Source organism: Symphodus melops, assembly GCF_947650265.1.
Source record: "Symphodus melops genome assembly, chromosome: 4".
Lineage (NCBI taxonomy): Eukaryota > Metazoa > Chordata > Actinopteri > Labriformes > Labridae > Symphodus > Symphodus melops.
In genome coordinates this window covers 16,186,821-16,208,467 of record NC_136694.1, presented here as the reverse complement: position 1 = coordinate 16,208,467, position 21,647 = coordinate 16,186,821, and the positions used below count along the sequence as shown (strand labels likewise).

General features: G+C 40.0%; 1 protein-coding gene across 2 annotated transcripts in view; it reads left to right on the top strand.

Moving 5' to 3' along the window:
* Positions 1–21,647, top strand: part of srgap3 (SLIT-ROBO Rho GTPase activating protein 3) — a 57,041-nt gene that overhangs the window by 16,942 nt on the left and 18,452 nt on the right. For both annotated transcript variants that reach the window (XM_079342564.1, XM_079342563.1), the window contains exons 3-6: positions 6,885–7,047; positions 11,878–11,940; positions 18,009–18,194; positions 19,864–19,992. In XM_079342564.1, the coding sequence (XP_079198690.1) occupies positions 6,885–7,047; positions 11,878–11,940; positions 18,009–18,194; positions 19,864–19,992 (541 nt within the window). The remainder of the gene's footprint in view (positions 1–6,884; positions 7,048–11,877; positions 11,941–18,008; positions 18,195–19,863; positions 19,993–21,647) is intronic.

Genomic DNA, 21,647 nt, shown 5'->3' with positions numbered 1-21,647 from the left:
GATAGATACTTTATTGATCCCGAGGGAAATTCAAGCCTCAGCCTAGAGCAAAACTTTTGCACAGGTCCGCCATATTTATTGTCTCTACAGAGGAGTGATGTCTACTGGGAAAACTCAGGGGGTCTCATTGCATTTAAAGAGACGCGCACACTAAAGCGAAGCGTTCTGAGAGAGCTGGTTTATACAGGGTGACAAACCTCCTCTGGTGCTTGATTCAGGTTGTATTTTGACCAAAGCCCAGCACAGATGTCTTATTTAAAGCACAGGGGAGTGTTTCAAAACGTGAAAAAGTACTGTCATATGTCCTCTTTAAGTAAAGATCAAATATTTTCTTCAAGTGAAATAGGGCAGAGTTGTTTGACGAATAGCCCTGAGTGGAGCCTGCAGTACTTTATCTAAGGAGGCAACCTCTACCACTTCAGCCTACCAGAGGGACAGGTAATGACCTGCAACCTGAGAGACATAACCCAGGGCAAAATTGAGTTTATTCACCTTTTAAGGTCATTCCTTTACCACTGTAAAAGTTACAAGTCTTTGGCATCATTTTTTTACCAACTCGCCTTTTCTCTTATCTGATCTGACAACTGGAGACTATAGAACAAATTGTTATGGGAAGTGTAAGCTTTACTAACTCCAGTGAAGTTTAAGGGAAAACACGTGCCCGAGTAAAAGACACATGGAAAAGGGAAGGCCATTTCATATCGTCACTTCAAATCCAGCTCACCTTCTCTTGACCCACTAAGATGTTCTGCTCTCATAATCCTGGTGATAAAAAATGTGGGATTGTCTGCCCAGAAACCACCAGGAACACATTGGTACATGAGTCACACACAGCATGAAATGATGCGCTGCCGCTCCCAAAATCAAGCACCTCGGGCGAACAGGAAAGCTTAACCCAGCTGTGATCTGGCTCCAGATCTCCCACTTAAATCTACCTCTGCATATTTGTAGTCCAATTACAGCTCTGATTCGCACACATTCTAAGTGCAGCACTGCATTCTTGACGTTTTCACATGTTAAATGTAGTTGAAGTTTGTAATATAAGCGTGTTATATTTGCGAGAACCAACCCTGCCTGCCTTACCGAAATGTTGCCACTGATCTATAGGAAGCTGATGTACCTTATCCGGAGACATCTATTAAAACATTTCAAGCTTCTCTGAAGAACTTTTATTCAAACTCTAAACAAAATGTATCTTTTGGTAATCTGAACACTCCTTGAACAGACGAAGATTTATGAGTGTACATGCGCATTGGGTGAATGGTTGATTGGATAATTGAGTCCAGCTGTGTTAGAGGAGACGCGCTGCACTGGGGCATCTAGCTGACATGCTGCAGCTGCTGCTGCTGCTGGGACACAGCAGCTTAACCTTAAACTGAACGGCAGATATTCTTCACACAGAGAGGAAAAGAAGATGTTAAAAACATACCCTCTAATCCTAAGACACATGTTATAATCGTGTTGCACTTCACACTGCCAAGATTATGGATGACTTAAAAGCCTAACACAAATCTTGACAAGGGTCTCACATACACACTATCATGGATATGCAGTACAGTGATACAGTGTCTATATTAGCATGAGGTTTAACACTTTGAATGTGTCATATTTAGATATGGGCCCTGTATATAATACTTACCTCCTCAGAACTCTACTTGTGTTGAATTAAAGTGTTAAGACTTGAAAGTGTTATGCAATAAGAGCAGAAGACGTGAGGCAGACAACAGAAGAAGTTGGTTTGGAAGAATAGTCATGATTTACATGAGGATGTTAAATTCAGCCAGACTAAGAGTCTGTGTTACCTGAAATTTCTAACCCACATACCTGCACATGTATTAGCATAAATAGTAGGTATGAAACAATTGTGAAAACAAAGGCTGACAGCAATGCAGTTTTTTAAATAACATATTAGCTAATTGCTGATGCTGATACCGATGCTTCGTTTGGTGGGAGTATCCCACAATGCAGACATTTTCACTCATGTTGAAACATGAAAACAGATCCAACACGTGAGTTCTTCTTCCCAAAAAAGAAACTATTCTCTGAATCAGAAGTTTGGGTGTATTGCAACATTGTGTATCGATGTGCCAATGCCTGTCAACAGGCTGATATTGGCTAATATTGATGTTAAACTAATGCATTCCTTAATTCAGGGTTATTAACATACTTTTTTTCTGCTCATGGAAATTCAGAAAAAAGGTGCTCATAATAACGTGATAGTATCTTTTGTACTATGAACTCCTGGTCTGGACAGGCAGGCAACCACAAATCCTGTTAATCAGCTGTGACACGCCCTTTACTTTGCCTTTAGCCCAATATAGTGTAGTTAAGTCTACCAAACTACAAAAAATACCTTCAGTAAGAAAAGCTCGTGTTGGTCCAATGAAAACTTTTTTTTGGAATAAAGCCCATCCAATCAACCTCATAAAATACTTCAGGCTCTGGAACCTCTTGATCTGCGTTTGTTGTCTTTGAATTTGAAATACATCTGGTCTAAAATATCTGAACACACCAAAGACTGTCTTTTATTGCGTTGAGAATGCTGCTCTGGCAAGTTTCTGATGCAGTGTGTATTCCTTTATGATTTTAGAGAGGGCAAAACAAGACCGTTTAATAGAGTCGTCTTTAGCAGTACAGACTTCCATATGTGCTGGATGTTGGCCGACAGTCTGCTGGCTGAACCCTTCCTGTGCAGATTCATTAGCAAGCTGAATGCCACTGTGATTTACAGCTGCTGCAGCTACAGCTACACCGCATTAGCAGCAGCACCATCGAGCATCATTCATGCTCTCCCACTTTACTTTGTTGGCCACAGTGTAGATACACCCTGAACGGTTGTCTCTCTGATCCACACTGCTGCTTGGATCAGATAGAGCACCTCTTCCTTTTCCTTCCTTCCAGTTCCTGAGACACAACTCAGAGAGACTAACCTGATTTTAATTATGGAGCAGACATTTCAGGCCACATTATGAATGGGATTTATAAAGTAGCTCATCAAATTAGAGTGGATGTGTATAGTCTGTCATACAGACATATTCAAACAGCACCCTTAGAAAGGCAACTCATGCAATATTGATACAGAGAATAACCTGTCTGGGAGAGATAAGACAGGGCTTATAGTGCCTGTCCAAATTGCCTCGTGTTTGTTTGTGTGATAATCTCTTTGCCAAGCGATTGGTCAAAGGAGTTACTCGGGTGGAAAAAGGTTTGGAGTCATTCTTTAAAGAGCTCAACCGTTTTAGTTATTTTAGTTTTGAAGCTGTCTTTGCTGATTCTAAAGTCACGTCTGAGTTTATTTCATGGTCAGCAGAGTACAGCTTTCAAAATAAATCAGTGGATGTTCAGCATAGCTCGTTAAAAAAACAGTTCAATGTGATGCAGAATCGAAACACAGCACATCTGTCTTTAAAGAGCCATTTTGAAGAAGTGTGATGTAATGTTTAGGTACACCACTCTGTTGTATACTTGATTCTGATTGGTCAATTATGGAATTTGAAGGTCAGAAAGCAGTGTGGCACATTTAACAAAAGTCAAAACTGCTACAAAAGAAGAAAAACAACAACCGAGAAAGATAAGATGAAAAGATAGAAAAGCAAAATTTGAATTAGACATTACGTAAACAGACATAGCGTCTCTCTTTCCTGTTTAGTTAAGAAATTGTAATTAAGAAATGCTGTTTATTCTTTTTGTGGCTCCTGAACAGCTATAGCGAGAACTTTAATCATGGCACTCTGGAGATCTATGAGGCCAAAGATCAAACAGTAACTCGAGGCTTGTTTTCATTTTTTACTTAACCAGGTCTGCTCTCATCAGATTGAAGAGCACAGCTAAAGGAGGTCAGCATACAGCATCAATAGAATAACTGGTTTGCATTCTGATTTTCCTGTCAAACCTTCGTCTCTCTATTGACGTTCTTCTCCGGCCCCTGAAACTGTGCAGCTGTGCCTCGTCAAACATTGGCACCAAGCCTCCTTAAAGAAAAAAAAGCATTTAATGATGTGCAGATCAGCATTGTAGCATATTGAAGCACTGCATGAAAAGGGGGGGAAAAGCCTATTTGAATGGCAAAGTGTGCGGGACGTGCCCATGTGCACCCTTGTCTTTCGAGACTGTTCTTCCACGGCTGTTTCATTGATAAGCGGGAGGCAAGCAGTGTGGAGGGGATTAAAGACCTTCATAGAGCCCAGTCCTGCTTTGACAAATACACACTTCCTCTTAGAAATCCTGGCTCAGTCACATCACACGCCCTGGGTGAGGAGATGGTTGCATCCATTGCAGCCGTAACTAAAGCAACCATTACTGTTTGATACAATGAATATGTGTTCTGTTAATGCACATGCCCTCACGTTACCCTTCAATCAAAGGATCATGGCTATATTCTCCAACCAATCCCTCTATTCTTTGTTCCTCTGTTCACGTTTGCTGTCTCTGTGCCTGTTCTTCTTTACACATTTCACAGAAATCTCTGCATGGATGCAAACCTTGTAAAAATCCATGGAGACTTTCAGGCAGCTTCCCAGGATGAGGCAGATGTAACAGGATGCCAGAGAGCTTCACTCCCCTCTCCTCCCCCTCTCCCCGTCTTTACATCTCTAGAGACCCTCAGAGCTCATCTCTTGCCCTCTGCATGTTAATGATATCCTGTGTTTAAATACAGGGGCATGGTGCCATCTAAAACCAGCCCTTTTGAAGCCGTCTCGATTAATTGACCTGCAGGCTCTAAACTGACACTTTTACGGGAAATCAGAGGGAATACAAGGTATTGATGGAAGAATGTGCTTAGCTGAACATGCAGTCAGGTCTTGGTAAGAATCACTTTTGGAAAGGTAGTTCTTCTGTCCCATAAATAAAGAACTGCATTAATTACTGTGTTAAAATATCCAGCACCCAGAGATGAAGCCTCATTCCAGACCTCCTGCTGCTTATTCCTGTTAAATTCTGACAGGGAGCAGGGAAAAACAAGATCTTACAGCCTGTTTGTTTTAAGCTTCAAGCCTTGATCCCTGAGCATCAGGAACATATACATGGCCACTTTATGACCCCTATGTTTTTTCTTTTGTGTTTTCTTTCTAATCTCTATCTTTAAAATCTCTAAATTTAAAATGTATTAACTGGATTGAGAACAGATTGACTTTTTTCAGCAGTCATCTGGTCTAAATTTTGATATGCTCTTTATATTATGTTTGTTGATAATTTAATCAATCTTTTTTTGTGTGTCGCCAACACATGTAAAAAAAAAATGCATCAAGAGACTTTACAAGAGTGCCAGAAAATGAACAAAAAAAAACAGGGTAGAAATGTCAATTTGCATTAAATATAAACAACCTTGTCCTCCAGTTTAGTGGAAAACAGCATAGCTCACAGAAACCATGCTGTGTGGAAAAGTTTAGGAAGATAAAAAAGTTGCTAGTCTGATTTTTCTTGGGAAAGTGATGAAGCATCTCTGGCCACTTTTAGGGATTAGCAGGGAGTAGAGTTGATGTTTTCTACATGTCTGAAGCACAAAAACAAATTATTCAGCAAGTTGCAGTGTACATTACAGGCTGATAGGTCTGCTGAGCAGAACTTGTACAACATGTGGGATTATAAGACAAAAGAAATAGGCCACCCATGAGAGGGGTTAGGGTTAGAGTGGTCCATAATGTGTTACTATTGTTGATTAAAAACCTCTGATTTTGATAGACCGAATTCATCATTTTATAATTACTTTTTGATTGCAAGGCTGACGTGAAGTGGAAGCATGGCTTGATTTCCTCAGCTGTTTTAATTCACCATTACATTTCTTAAATAAGAAATCAATTGAATTGCTATCAGGCAAAGTGCATCTGAGGACACCATGCTCAATATGAAGTGAAAGACTCTGTGATAGATGGAAAGATGAGATTTCCTACACACTGTTGTCTGCTTCACACTGACGTAAGAACAACGTGCTGCTCTCCTGGAAGTCTGATATGAGTGTGTTAAGGGCCAGTGGAGGGATGATAGGGGAAGCACTGTAGAGCGGCTAGGAATAAACTTCATCAGATGTGATTAGCATTATGGAGGCTCTCTAAAGGGGGCTCTTTGATGTCTTATCCGTTTTTTCTTCATGTGAAACCCTATTCCCCCCCCCCCCAACCCTGCTCCGACTCAATCCTTTTTCTGCTCCGATTTCCCCCTCTCTCTCTCTTTGTCTCCTCCTAAGGGTTGGCTGATTGATTAATGCTCGGATAGGATCCAGACGAGAGTATGTGTTGGAAGGGATTGTGTGTATGTGTGTAGTTAAATGTCTATGTGCCTTGGTCTTTCTATTTGAAAGCACCCCGAGGCGGAGACAGTTTAAACTGATTATGCAGCAATCAGGGCCCATGACTCTCTGAATCATTATGGTCAGCAGCATTGTATATTTAAACAAGCGGATGCCTCGTTTGACTGCAGCTTTGTTTGGGTCAGGTGGAAGAGAGGGCAGAAATGGACAAAAAGGAAATCAATTTGACATGAATTAGATTTCATTGCAGTTATTTAAAATGTACACTGGTGCTGCGCCTACTTTGGATATTATTTGGATATCACTGTGGTGTTGTGTAGTTTTGTTCCCAGTCATAAATAGTTAGTGGAAAACAAATCATTCAGTATATTTGAGGTTAGCTGTGCAAACACAATATGTAACATGCTAAAGCATGCTAATATTTCTTAGTTACTAATTAGAACTCTAACCTTAGTATTTAGCAAACATTATTAAAAAGCCTTTAGCGTGGCAGTTTTTTCTAAACAATGTAAACAAGCATGTTATCCCACATACAAATGAATTACCATAGGAAAACCTTTCCTATATTGGCCATATGATCAAGGCTAAGATACATTTGAACACATCTGCATTCTTCCTGTCTATTTATTTTTTTCAGGAAGGACCAACACCTGCTGTCCTCAGTAAACTCCTGGTATCTGGTGCTGAACCAGACGAGGAGGGAGAGCCGGGACCATGCCACCCTTAGTGACATCTACACTAACAATGTCATTGTCCGCCTGGCCCAGATCAGTGAGGATGTCATCCGTCTGTTCAAGAAGGTCAGTGAGACTATCATTACTGCTACGGGCTTAGCAACATTGCACCAATTATTTTCGTTAGACGGGCAATAAAAAGAGCTGAACACTTCTCGCCTACTTTTAGGCTTTAATTGGACTTCAGCATGCAAGCTCATTGTTGCCTTAAGAAATATGTTGCATCTGTCTCATGGACTAGGCAGAGTTGCATTGGGGAAAAGTACATCTATGAACCCCCCTAACTCTACACTATGCAGCCCCCACTGGTGTAACTTTTGGCTCTCTGTCAGCAAATAGCCGAGATGACTGAGGTCTTATCCAAACAGCAGAACTCTGTTTTCACCTTGCAGGCCTTCCTGTAGGTGAGCTCCAGTCAGCTTACACTGCTACATTCAGAAACGATTGTGTGTGTCTGTGTCAGGTACCCTCAAGGATCTTTTTTTATACATAAAGACTAGCATGGATGTTTCTGATGATGTTATAAATAATGTATCAAACATTAGATGGAGCTCCAGGGAAATTTGAAAATGTCAAACAGAAATGAATGAAAGAGCTTTGGATGTTTGGCGGTTAAACGTGCCAGGGGTGATCAAGGAAAGAAAGCACAGGTGTTGACAAAAGATCCAGGGGAATTTATTATGAAGATTTGTTACCTTTGCTTTATGTCCTGGTGTTTTGAGTTCAGTGTGTATAGTTTTACACTACATTTTCCAAATAACTGAATATTGTGCTATATATGTTCTATGATTAGTGGTTGTGCTTAATGGGTGGTGGTAATGCTTTTATGGTTTTTTGGGAGTGCTCATGGAAGAGGCTCTGGTTGGCTTGCTCCCCAACAACCACCCACCCCAGATCCCCCAAATCAGATTGGCCAACTTAATATCCTACATTATTAAAAAACACAAAGCATGAACTTCCTTGACTCAAAAAAGGTTGAGGTTGGTGTTTTTCTTGTAATTAAACCCTAAATTATGATTTTGACTTTCTGCCAAGGGAGAGACAGGACTTATTCAAAAACCATGCATTTTTGTCCTATCACAACCGACTACTAGTGGTTTAGCTTTTGATATTAACATATTTTCATCTGTTTGTACAAGTTGTTCAACTTCACATGTACATCTTCTGTTTGAGTCCTTCACAAGTAAGGCCCGTAAGATGTATTATAGCAGAATGGTATAGTTAGCATTTTTTGTTTACGTTAAAAAGCCAATTCCCAGGAATGTAGAGACTAGAAAAGATCAGGAGAAAAAGAAATGAAGTTATACTAAAGCAAGTAGAGGACGTGTTTTCCTGCTCTCTAATCGATGCTAATTGTTCTCTGTATCAATTCATAGTGAAGTAGAATTCCATCATGGTCCAGCTGGTGGGACCACTCTATTGTTTGCCTTTCATAGAGGGAAGATCTAAATAATATATAATCCCATGCATAATTGTGACGGCTGCTACAATCTGACCCCCTCCAGCTCTTACTCTAGGTTGCATCACACAGGCTGGTTGAACCCTCCCTGCTCCCCCTAAGTCTCTGCAGTACAAGCTGCAGTCTGTCTGATTTCAGACCCACTCATGCATACAGATGCCATTCACCAGCTGCACCAGACCTTAGAGGATTCTCCCCCGTTTATCACACATCCCAGTTTGATGTTGATTCAGTGCTACTTAATGAATGAAATTTAGATAAAAACAATGCAAACCCCACAAATCCCTCCTGTATTACTGTGGTATCTTGTTTGTTACATTTCATTATCTTGTTTAGTGAACTGTTGGAAGGTATTTTTTTTCTTGACAATTTTTTGCTTCTTCTTCTTTGATGATTAGTTATGATTGTGACTCACAGGCAGCACGTTCTTTTCAAGTGGAGTTATTATAGCTGAGCAGGGTGTGGACGAAAATATGAAGCTTTATCTGCCCGTGACTCCCTCTCAATAAATGGTAGGTGTGGTGTGTGCCTGTGTGTGCCTGTGTGTGTGTGTGTGTGTGTGTGTGTGTGTGTGTGTGTGTGTGTGTGTGTGTGTGTGTGTGTGTGTGTGTGTGTGTGTGTGTGTGTGTGTGTGTGTGACTCCTGTTCATACTTCATAGCTGCAGAAAGGTTACCTTTCAGCTCTTCCTCGTTAAAGCAACATCACACCATTATACTTCGTAATGATTCATGTTTGAAATGAATTTGTGCACTTTGCTGAGTCATTGTGTTGCACCAGAATGAATGAGTCAGCTTTTATCACTGTTAAAAAAAGTGTTTGATTAAGGTAGTGCGCACAGGGGATTTACAGGATGTCTTTTTGAAATGTTGCTGCCAAATTTGAAAGCACCTCAAACAATGTGCACTCATGTATGCCATTGTTGGTTGCAGGCTAAAAAGTCTGACCTGATTAGCTGTATGAATACATCTCCAACTGACAAGACTGACCATGTTTCACTCATTTCAATTGTTCTACTTTTTTCACTTTTTCTTTTGGTAACAAATGTAAATGCACTAAAAATGTGACAACCAACTTTGATCTATTACATTATTACGTTGTTTTTGTCAGTTCAAGTCAACCTTTAAGTTGTAAATTGTAGGCTTTCTCCCTCTGTCAGAGTAAGGTGTGTTATCCATTTTAGTATAATTCACGTCATGACTGGCAGATTAAGGGAGAGACACCAAAGTTGCTCTTTATTATGGCAATTTATTTACAAAAACATTAATTAAATTGCAAAGAGAGAGGAGGTTTTGAGGATAGTGTCACTGAGTGGGTGTGTGAAAAATGTGTTGGATAGAAAAGGAAGTTGAAGTAACCAAACAAGGTGCATGGAGGTGCAAATACACTTGCTTTTGAACTTTCGGTATTCATGGACAACTGGCTGCGTTGTGAACGTAAATGTTGAGCACCACATACAGTCAATCAGACGGTGTAAAACACAGAAGTAGACATGATCTGTCGTCAGTTATTTTGGATGGTGTTTTTGGATGTGACCTGCATTTTAGTTGATTTATAGACACCTTTGACAAACCAAAATAGGGGACTTCAAGCAGCAACCTCCAGTCTTTAGTAAGCCAATGTGGAAAAGCTCAGTTTTGATGTTATGAACAAGCCATAGTTTTGCCTGTAGCTGACATGGTTGACAGTTCATCAACATGCTTTAAACCCGCCTCAGCTCTGGCTCTCAGCCTGTTATTAGGCTGACTATAAGTTAGGCTGAGACAGCATGTCCAGCATGGCGGCTGCTACTGATGAGCCTCGGAAGTCCCCCTGCTGTAACCGATGACTGACGTCACTCAGGCTTCGTCCATTTATATTTACAGTCTATGCTCTTACACAAGGTAAAGACAGTATCATGTATCTTATTAATCCTTTTGGATCCAAAACAAACTCAAGAAATAGGATGTTCATTACCGATAATAATAATTCAGGATTCAACCAAATGTATACCTTCTTCAAATATTGTATTGTATTGTATTGGCGCTAACAGGCTCATCGAGCTCTCTTTAAATACTTAAAACAAGTCATAAAATGCTAAATGTAATGTTCACGTCTGCTTGTGTGTACAATATTTATAGTGTGGCATTCTGGCTCGAGCTGAGCTCTGCTCTCATATCTGTGCTGACACCTTGAGGCTGAAATATGAAAACATGAGACGTGATGAAATGTTTGACTTTGACTTGGCTGCTCCAGCCTCACACATGTATGGGAGGAGTACACACATTACACTCTCTGTGTGTCTAGCATATGAGGCTGAGAAGTAGAGAACTGGAAAAGCCCGAATCTGTCCAGAAGTTCATGTGGCTTGTTGAAATGTTTTCAAGAGGCCTCAACGTTTTTGATCAAAATCAAACTGTGACTTTACGTTTGATGTTTTTTGTTATATTATTTTCACTAGGGAATAATCTACTGATCGTTTTTGACCAATAGGTTATTAAGTTTACAAAATGATATGAATAATAGAACCGTTTTCCATCGCCAGAAGTCATGTTCCTTAATATTCCTTTTGTCCAAGAACCCGAACGATCTCAGTTCACTACCATAAATGAAAGGAAAAACAATCACCAAATCCAGATAATTTAAGAGGCTGGAACATGAAATGTACGTGACAGTTTTTTTCCCCAAAGAATGACTAAATTGATTAAAATTATTATTTTGATTGATTGATTTAGGGGGCTAAGACTCATGAGCCCCCTAAATCAATACCGGAGACCTAACAAGTCGAAGCCCTCACTGAGGAAACAATTCTGTCACACTTTCACAAAAATGACAACTGAAGCCAGAGATCTGTGAAGTCGAATTATTTTTCTGAAATGTTTTCTTGAACGTGTCAGACAATCATACAAAGATGTGCGGGGGCTGTTGGTGCAGTTTAACACCTCTGAGTCTTCAAAGACAAGCTGAAAGCCTCTCTCCCACACAAACAAACATCAGAACATTCCCCGTGCCTCCAGGAGGGTCCCTTGTTTCCCTTCACAAGGCGCACTGTGGGGACTGAGGACACGCCAGAAAGGCGCCAGAAAATTTACGGTTGTGAGGAAACTTTATGAAAAGTTTATTGCATCACTCGTAGTTTCTTCAGTTATTCTGATGCAACAATTTAAATTGATGACAGAAGCAAACAAATGGCTCAAGCTGTCTTGGAGATCAAAGTGAAGCATCAAGTGAATGTTTTGTCAGAGGATGTCAGACTTTTAGTTTTCACCTCACGATGCCCATTTCACCAACATTCACTGATGCCTTCGAATATCGGCTCAAACTTCTTTTTTTTTTGCAAATGCATCCAGCGTTTATCGACCTGCTCCTACTTCATGATAGCTTGTTTTGACGGCTTACATCCGAAGGCTCAAACATGATTTGTGTTCTGACCCCTGTTCGTTCTCCTTGCTTTTTTCAGAGTAAGGACATCGGGATCCAGATGCACGAGGAGCTGGTGAAGGTGACAAATGAACTGTACACTGTAAGTAATGTACTGTGTCTCCTATAGATCGATACCTCACATCTCATCTCATCTTATCTCTTCTCAGAGCGCATCCATTCCTTCTTCATCTTCTCTCCGTCTTCCTGACAGACTGTTTCAAGTGATTTTTTTTCTTTTGTTCCCTTTTCCTCTCTTTCAATTATTTACTTTAAAATGTGTCAATTCTCAAGTGTTCGTGTTTAACAAATGCAAAGTCTGTATACTTGTGGCTGTTCATTTGTGTATGTGTTAAAAACTACAAGTACCATCAGGGCTCCGGAGTTAGTTCTGATTATACCTTATAATTGCTGACACGCCACCTTCTGTACATCTACATCTACTTTGTACAGCTGGATAATTATTAGATAGATATAACAAAAGTGAGATGTGTTGTTTCAATGTCCAGCTGTTCTGTGTTAATTGATTTAATCAGGATTATTGTTTTTCTTTATGCTATTTGGTGTCAGGTTCCCCTCTTGTCATACCTCTAACTTCTGTTCACCACTGTCTGTCATTATCCTGTTGTCTTCCTCTTTTATTCCAACATCAGTTTCTTCTTTGGCAAAGAACTCCTGTTCGTGTTTCCCAACTTCTTCTCAGTGTGCTGAACCTTCAAAATATTCAAACATTTTCTACCAGGGTCCAAAGTCAAACAGAAGTGTATCATCTACATAAATCTTTCTCTTATTATTTTGATGAGCGTGTCTTAGGCTTAGTAAAGACGGGCTCTTCATGATGAGTTTGAAGAAGGTGAGCGGCGGAATGAGCATGTTAGTGGATGTAAAAGATGAAATGGAAAAGTGCGCGTCACTCAGAGTCAGACAGTGTGTGGGCTCAGATCACTTTCACACCTGTGACTCCATCAGCTGTGGACCGGGTCAGAGATCACACGACTGGTTGGGTTGTCTTTGTTCATTCACTTAAGAGAAGTTTGGAGGTTTGCAGGAGATATACAAAAGAGTAATGGCATAACGTTCACCTTGTTCGCATAACAATGGACGCACTTGTCCATTTGAGTTCATCTGTTCCAGCTCGGTTGCTTTGTTGTATCTGATGTCAACACAGTCAGTTGAGACCAAATCATTTACTCATACGATATGTTTTCAGTGTAGTTGCAGTGTTTTTTTATTAGGATGAGGAGAGAGGTAGTCTCACCTGTCACTGCTTTAAAAAGGTTTTTTTTCTCGTAGCTTTCACATTGCACATATATCAGGGTTTTTTTTTTCTCTCGACAGCCCACAGCTGCTGCCCATATGTTGTATAATGAAAAGAGGTGCTTAATGGATTCAGGGATGGATGTGTCCTCTTCTAATTCATAATTAAGATGTTAGAATCTCTTATTATCATAAATGCTACCTAAATAAAACGGTTCACGGTGGGAAATCTGTGAAACCTAATGAGATCACAGTGCTTATGAACGCAGCATGCTCACATATTATCTGATGTCGTTATGCTTCATTTGAGTTACCTATGAGTTGTATTGTTTCTTTTTGATCTCTGGTTATCTGTTCAGATCAGAGGCAGTGAATTGCTTCTAAAAGGATTTCCTGCAGATAGATTAGCATATGTCAGGGAGAAGGATGCACCGAGCTGGGTGAGGCTTAGTGCCCACAACTGGACAAGCTCCAGGCAACTTCAGCAGTCCTGTGCGCACCCGCCCCCAACCCCCTAACCCCCCGCCCCCAAGTGAGACAGAAGACCTGGTAGAGCTGCCGCACTCTGTATGGCTTATTCATATGTGCACTGTGATGAGAATCAAATTAGCAGAGGGCAATGCTGGCAGCTCTCTCTGATCCTGCCATCTGTACATTTGGATGCTGAAACAGGCGAGTGTTAGGAGGAGCTTATGAGCATCTAAAGTCCATATGTGTGTTAATGACATGCATACGCATTTTAAAAAGACTGTGTTATTAGAAAAATGCCTCGAGAGACGACATTGCTTTAATGCCTTAACCTTTCATTACTTTGTGTAAAAAAAATAAAAAGTCCTGTTCGCAATCCAATATCAGATCACAGCAGAGCTCATACAAATCTTTATTCTATACTTGTGTTATTATATTTCTGTAAATATCCATTGCACAGGTTCTCTAGGCTCTTGCCTGCTTTATAATAAAACTGAGAAGGTCTTGTCTCTCGGGCCCTGCTCAGCCTGGGCTGCAGTCTGCCTCGAAATTAAAGATTGAAATGTTGACTTGCATCCTCAAATAAAAGCGCAGGATTGCTTAGTTATGTACTCCAGCTAAGGTGGATAATATATTATAACGACAACACAAAGATCACTTTCTTTAAGAGTAGTAATTGCATGCACCTCGAACGAAGACAAATCTTTTCCCACATCTTTTCATCATTTCTTTTCTCTAATTAGATCCTTTATTTTTTTTTGTCTCTTTGAAATCATTCTTTTCTTTTCTTTTTATTAACCTTTATAAAGGGTCGCTACTTCTTTTATAAAAAGCTTCCCTGGTGAAGTGCTTTGGTACTACCTACTGTAAAACAGAACTTTCCGACTCAGGGTCCCCAGTTTAAATAATAATCTATGAGAGGATTGACATTTAAGTCTGATGTATTCCATAAATGACCAGTCTGCATTTATCTATCCATGACACTCACCACCAGTAACTCTGTCTGCTGTAGAAAAAACAAAGCTTTGTATTTTCCACTTGTTAGTATTGTATTGTACAGAAATGGCCAAATCAATAGTGTGGCCACATGGTGATAGCCTGGTGGTGTTGGCTCTTGCTGCCAACAAGGCAAATTTAGCTGAAAGACAAACTGTGAAATCCCTTTTTGCTCCCTGGCTGCTCATTGAGAGTTTTGGAAGACTATTGGCTGGTTGTTCAAATATTGTTCAAAGCTTGAAGCTTCAGCAAGAGAAAAGTGGAAGTGCAGATCCTCTTGTTATTACTCAACCTGAGATGAAAAATAGTTGTGAAATCCACCTCCTGACGTGGCTGCCAGTGACATTTTTCTCTGTGAAGTTCCGTTTTTTTATGATTAAATCTGTTTTAATTTCCTGCTACACCGACTTAATATCCTCACTAGGATCAATAAAAGCTTATCTTATCTTTGTCTTCCATCACCATATGTCTGATGTCTGCTCTTCTGCCTCTCACAAGCTTCTTTTCCTTAACAACAATACTGAACATGAGCATCTCCTGCCGTGTGATGGTATGGCTCTCCTCAATTCATTAATTCATTCATTATATACTCTGCTGTATTTTTAACGCACGGCATGTTAGTGATAATGATTTGCAAAATATCATAGCAGCTGTATAGTTTGTAAATAACTCATCATTAATTCACTCAATCTCAAAATTCTACATTTTCAGACAGCCAAACCTTTTTTTGAAGTTAAAGTGTAAATAAATCTTTTGGCAAATATCTGCGCCTCTGGTTTCTTCTACATGCTTTTCATAATGCTAAATTCTAAAGGTAACGTTTACTTTTTGTAAAATTGCTTTCATGAAGAAAGATGTGCAACAGTTAACGTGTAAATATAGAAGAAATCCAATATTTCTATCTGAGTCATGAGTCATGACTGTCTTGCCTAAGTTCAATGTTTTGTAGTTTGGAGCTGTGTTTATTTCAGGTTTACGTCGACTGGACAGCTGGCTCCTCTCCTTTTGTATAAAAGCTTTTTTAAGTCGAGGACTAGAGAAAACAAAAAAACTCACTGACATTTGGGTGTGACGTGAGCGTTTTTAGATCATAGTCACTCTGCGTAAACTTAAATGCAACGTGGAGCTACAAGATAACAAAAGAGTGCTTGGCTCAAGGGGAGGGCGGTTGGAGGAGTGGCGCTTGAGGAAAACGGAAGTTGTTGCCAAACAGTTCTGATTTCATACTGGAGCTCAAGAGCAACATCTTTTGGATCAAAAACGTGCACATTCCTCAGGAGAGGGATGACGTAAGGATGTACGAAGCCCCTTTCACCACATGTACCCTGCAGAATCTTCTCTTGCAGTCAGTTCATTTGACTAACAGTCTTGTAGATTTTGATGGTCAGAAACAAGACAATCAGGAGTTGAGGAACCACAGAGGCTCCCAGTAGGAGTGAAAATTCTGGATTCTGTGGTTAGTCAGGGATTAATCCTCAGAGTAGTAGAAGTATCTTCTTGCGTTTGTGATTAAATGCTCCAGCCATTTTCTCACCGTTGGGTTTCTCTCAGCAGTTCGGAGACTTCGTTCAGCAGTTAAATAGCTCTGGGCTGTCGTCTGTGGACTCAACTATACACACACGTCCTGTAGACACAGCTGAAGCTCAGTCTTCCTGCAAATTACTGCTTTCTTTAGCTGCAGGTCCTGCCTTCACGTGGTGCAAAGTTGGCTGGAAATCTTACAGGTTTTGTGAGAAATTTGAAAGAAACAGTTTGACGCTGGAGAGGAGAGGAATACTTTTTTAACCTAGTTTCTCTTTGCACAGGGATGTTGACTCTCAAAACAGACCGCTGGCTTTTAGTACATCTGTATTTTCCGTTACGGTGTTTGCCTTGCAGTTTTTTGTCACTTTATTTGTTGTTGCGAGTTGTACTTATTCCAGCCCAAATAGCTGAAAACATAGAAGCTGTATTAAGTGGCAGAATTGATAAATAATACCTTTTTAAGTTCGGAGGCCAGAAGAGTACTGAAGCTTCAAGTGACCAAAAGACAAACATTCTTTTGATTAGCTGCTCTTAGAGACTTTAAAGGAACCCTGCAGCTCAAGCTAAGCACTAAGTGAGTGTTGCGTATTTTACCACAGGAAACAAATAAACTGCTGATTATATTGACTCCAACATCCTGAGGTGATCATAGAACATTTTGAACGCTCATGACATTTGAAGACACAGCTCACATCTGGACGTGCCTTTACAAGGTTTTCGAACGAGGCTTCCAAGGGGAGATCCGCTCTCAGTGAGCATCTGGGATGAGTTTGGAAAGAGCCAGGAGGCTTGTGCCTTGTCTTACAGGGGTTTTCTGTCACTTCAGTCTTGTTATGATGGTGTTGGGGAGGAGTGGTGGATGTCTCAGTAGATCAAAGTGAAAAAGGTAACTGCAGAGAACGAGACTGTCACTCTGCTCCACGAAAGATGACCGAGCCCGAGGCAGATGAAGAGTTGCTGCAGAAAGAATGTCGTCGTGAACAATGACAGTGAGGAGTGGATGATGAAGCGAGTTGAAGATTTGACATCCAAGACTAGCCACGGGGCCCTAGATTCACTTAAACAAGTCCACATGTAGTGACACCCAAACTGAACCACCAGGCTGCCATGAGCAAAAGCTCAAATTAAACCGGATTTGTTTACTGACTATAGCACACTCCACACAATCTCCTATTGGCTTTACAACATACGCCTGAAAGAACGTTTGAAATACTTTTTGAATGTTGTTTAAAAAAAAAAGGAAACCTTTTCATTATGTTCATTATCTAACCAATAATGTCTCAATTGCTGGAATAATGGTTGAGGGCATATAAAGTGTTAAAAACCTCAAAGACATTTAATTCACAGTCAATCATGAAAAATTAAAGCAGAAAAAAATCTCACAGCTGAGAAGCCAGTCAACCACAGCAAACGATAATAAATCAAGTATTATTTTGGATATTTTATTTTCTACAAAGTACGGATATTAAACCTTTCCATCCATTCCAAAGAAACCATTGCTTATCCATGTGTTTCTTTCAGTCAGCACGCTACTGAATAGGAAAAAAGAACACTGATGTTAGAGTTTTATCAGAGGATCGTGGCTGTGTCCTCTTTAATGCTTTCCTCGGAGGGGGGCAACATCTATGTGGCTGATCCAAATAGGATCAATAAGCTGATATAAAAAGGCTGAAACTATGATTGACATTACCCCAGACTCACTTGAAGTTGGTTTGAGAAAAAACGATTCATGGCTGTAAATTATGTCTCAATGCTGTTTCTTATGTATTTACTTGTTTTGTAATACTATTGCACTCAATATTGTTTGTATGAATTAACCAGGTGGCAAAGTAGTTTGCTGGGGATAAATAAAGTTTTCTAATCCTATTTTGGAATCAAGTGTGTCCACTGATCAGTTTGACAGCGCCTGTTTTGTTCCTGCTGCAGGTGATGAAAACGTACCACATGTACCACACTGAGAGCATCAGTGCAGAGAGCAAGCTGAAGGATGCTGAGAAGCAGGAGGAGAAGCAGTTCAGCAAGTCTGGAGATCTCAACGTGAACCTCCTGCGCCATGAGGACCGCCAGCCAAGACGCAGCTTTGTCAGGAAAATAGAAAAAATGAAAGAGAAGGTGAGCGCGTCCAGTGATGTAGAGGGTTGTGTTTTTGTAACGCCTTGAGTTTTCCTGCTGATAATCCTGACACATTATTTGGTGGGGAAAAAAAGAGACCACTTTAGGCAGTTCAAGCTGCTTTAACATTTTTAAGAACAATACATTTAATTACTTTTTCGTAATGAGACATTTTCCCTGCCTTGGTTAGCTTTGCTCATTAGCATCCAGGCTAACCAGTGGAGATGTGAGACATTTCCGACAAACTCCAATGTGGGACTTCAAAATGTTTATGATGACCGAGGTGTGCTGGATGTGTGTGAGACAGTTCTTCATCAGCTTTAAAGAGCCTTACATGTAAATTGTTGTAGTTTTTTTCATAAACTAAAATTACCCTAAAATTATTACTATTATTACATGTAGAATTAGCAGCAATTACCCTATTCTAAAAGAGTAGGACCGTCTTGTGGGGCACAGTTGAACACAGTAAAGTGGGCCAGACCAGCAGACAAGCAGCAGTATAATATCAGAAAGCCTTTAGAAGCAGACTGTGGGCCTGTAGCCAGAAACATGCAGAGACAACATTAGTATTCCCCGGCTCTCTTTCCATCTTATGCAGATTTCTAGTTATTTCAAAGTTTTCTCTGCCAGCAGTTTGGAGCTGGTGGTCTCCTGAGCACTCTGTACTTTAGATGCACCAATGTATTTTTTTTATTCTAGATCTTATTCTGGACTTTCACTATGCAAATGAAACTCTCATTATCTGTCAGGTGCGGGGAATCAAAGGCTGTCAGGGTGACAGCGGATCTTCCTCCTCAGGCTTGTTTCCTCAGAGAGGCTGCTTGGCTTGGGAACTGAACCCTATTTATAACGCAGCAGCACAGCGATAAATATTCTTCTCTTCGACTGTGTCTTGCTTCTGAGCTTTTGCACAATGTTTTTTCCTGTAAACAGGTCAAAAAGGAAGAAAAAAAGGGAATCTCTTTTTTTGCTAACCCACTGCTGGAATCAGCGTTATTGTATTGAATGGAAGTAAATCCACTGCTAGTAAAATGTAGAAACACACATTAAAGGGCAAAATGTCTTTACTTGGAATTATGATGCTTGAGTGGTTTTCAATAGCAGGAATGTTTAAAGACTTGTGTCTGAATCTATTTGTTGAAAGACTTTTTAAAATGATTTTATGCGCTTTGTACAAACAGCCTTTTGACAAATCCTACTCACAGTATTTTTGACGTTTGTCAGCACTTTAAGAGTCTTTAAGAATACATTAAGAACTTCAAACTACAGTCTGTGGGCAATTTATATTTTTTATTGTAATGGGATGTTGTAGCATCTTTGGAAATATTATTATTAATCGTTTACAACGATTTCATTTAATGCTTTATTTCTTTAAGCTGTTGAACCTTATATCAACAAATTAAAAAACTACAGTATACAAATGACAAGATGCTTCCTAAAGGCTATTTCGTCCTCATCTACACCATTCTGCCTCTTGTTCTTGAGTTTTGAAAGACCGAATGAAGAAGAAGTTCAGGCTTGTTAAGCATCTTCTTTAAACCCTTAATACTCCAAACTATCCGCCCTGTCTCTGCTGCTGCCTGAGCACACTCAATCCTCCCTGTTGCCTGATTTCCCATCACTAATGTTTTTTTCCCCTCATCTGCTCTGTCTCTTCTCTCCTCCCCAGAGGCAAGCCAAGTACTCCGAGAATAAGCTGAAATGCACAAAAGCACGGAACGACTATTTATTGAACCTGGCGGCAACGAATGCAGTCGTGGCAAAATATTACATCCACGATGTCTCTGATATGATTGATGTAAGTATGCGTATTAGGCACGTGTGTTTGTTTACGTCTCTCAGCTGGGATCCCTGATGTTGGTTTAACTATGCAGCAATGTCGCTTTTCTCACCATCTGTTCCTGCGCTGCATTCACTCAGCCTGTTAGCTGTTTGTTTTCAAGCTGCTCTGTTGGGCTTCATTAATGTATTTACCATCATATTTTCATTACTCATTCTGCGTAACAAACTTCTTCCTGATCTGATGCTTACTGACTGCTGTTAAAAGAAATGTTGGTTAAATGATCTGTGGTATCAGTGAGCCACAGAAGGATATTCTTGACTGATGGTTTCTAGGGACTCCCATCAGTGTTGTTGGCAGAATGATTTCTTTTCCATTTCTGCTTTTTCTCTTCCACTGTGAAGTCCTCATTCGTTCATTTTGTTGATGCTGCTTTTGGGAGCTTTGCTGAGACAAACAAAGCATGTCCTTGTGATGGCCTGCCTCGACTCTCAGCGAGTGGAAAAACATGACAAAAGACACACATTCTGTCCCTGTTTCCTCTGTGTGTCTCATCTATTTTTATGGGACATAGTTAACACTAGCTTGAGAAATGTTTGCTGTTTTTCTCTGTTAAAAATAAAGTTCAATCCACAACATTCTCCTTATTACTTAATACATCAATCACTATGTTAAATACCCAGCAAACTTACTGGTCACACTTAAAAAAATACATTTGAGACACTAGCAATGCTGGAAAGTCTGATTAGGTGTGTTTTTAAAGGTTGGTTTTGTTAAGCAAAAACCACTAATGGTTGGAAGGAACCCGGTGAAAGTCAGCTGGTGGGCATAGGCTTTGTTTGTGCTGGCATGAATGTGGTTAATGTGGTTGGCAGTGGGCTCTCAGCCCAGTGTGACCTGTTAACAGTCACACTGAAGACAAGCAGACACACATTACAATGAAAACGCCTCGATCAATCCTAGATGAGACCTAGATTGTGTTTTTTTCTCAATCTTTTTGACATATTCTTTCAATATTACTCAGGACACAACACACATACAAGGGTGACACTTTTGAAATGTGTTTACCGTATACACTCATTTCTCTTGATGTTCAATTATTGCCTGTGGTTTCATAACTTTTGCTTTCTGTCCTTGCGTCTTTCTAAAACTATATTTCCTTGTGATGTAATTGCTGCATGCTGTGTTCATTTTTGTTTTGTCATTGACTGAGAGTTAAAGAAAACATTTGTTATAGATAGATAGATAGATAGATAGATAGATAGATAGATAGATAGATAGATAGATAGATACTTTATTGATCCCGAGGGAAATTCAAGAACTATAAATTAAATTATAGAACCTCCGATACTGACTGAAACGTGATATCATATATTGGCTAATATGACAATCAATGCACGAATCCCCTGTTAAATTAACGAATTTCAGCTACAGTTAATGACCTTGTGACAATAATAAAGAGCAGCAGTGGGTTGCTAGCAGATAGCAGAGTTACGTTAGCCCAAGTTATCAGTTATCAATGTCTTTCCAACACCAATAATATATTCTTTCATCTGACCTTAAGTATGCCTGTTTCCCCTGTTTTCTATGTGCTATTGTGAGCCCTGTGTCACGTCTTTGCTTGAGGCCAAACTGCCTCATAACCTATAATTAGTCACTAGATGGATGGATAC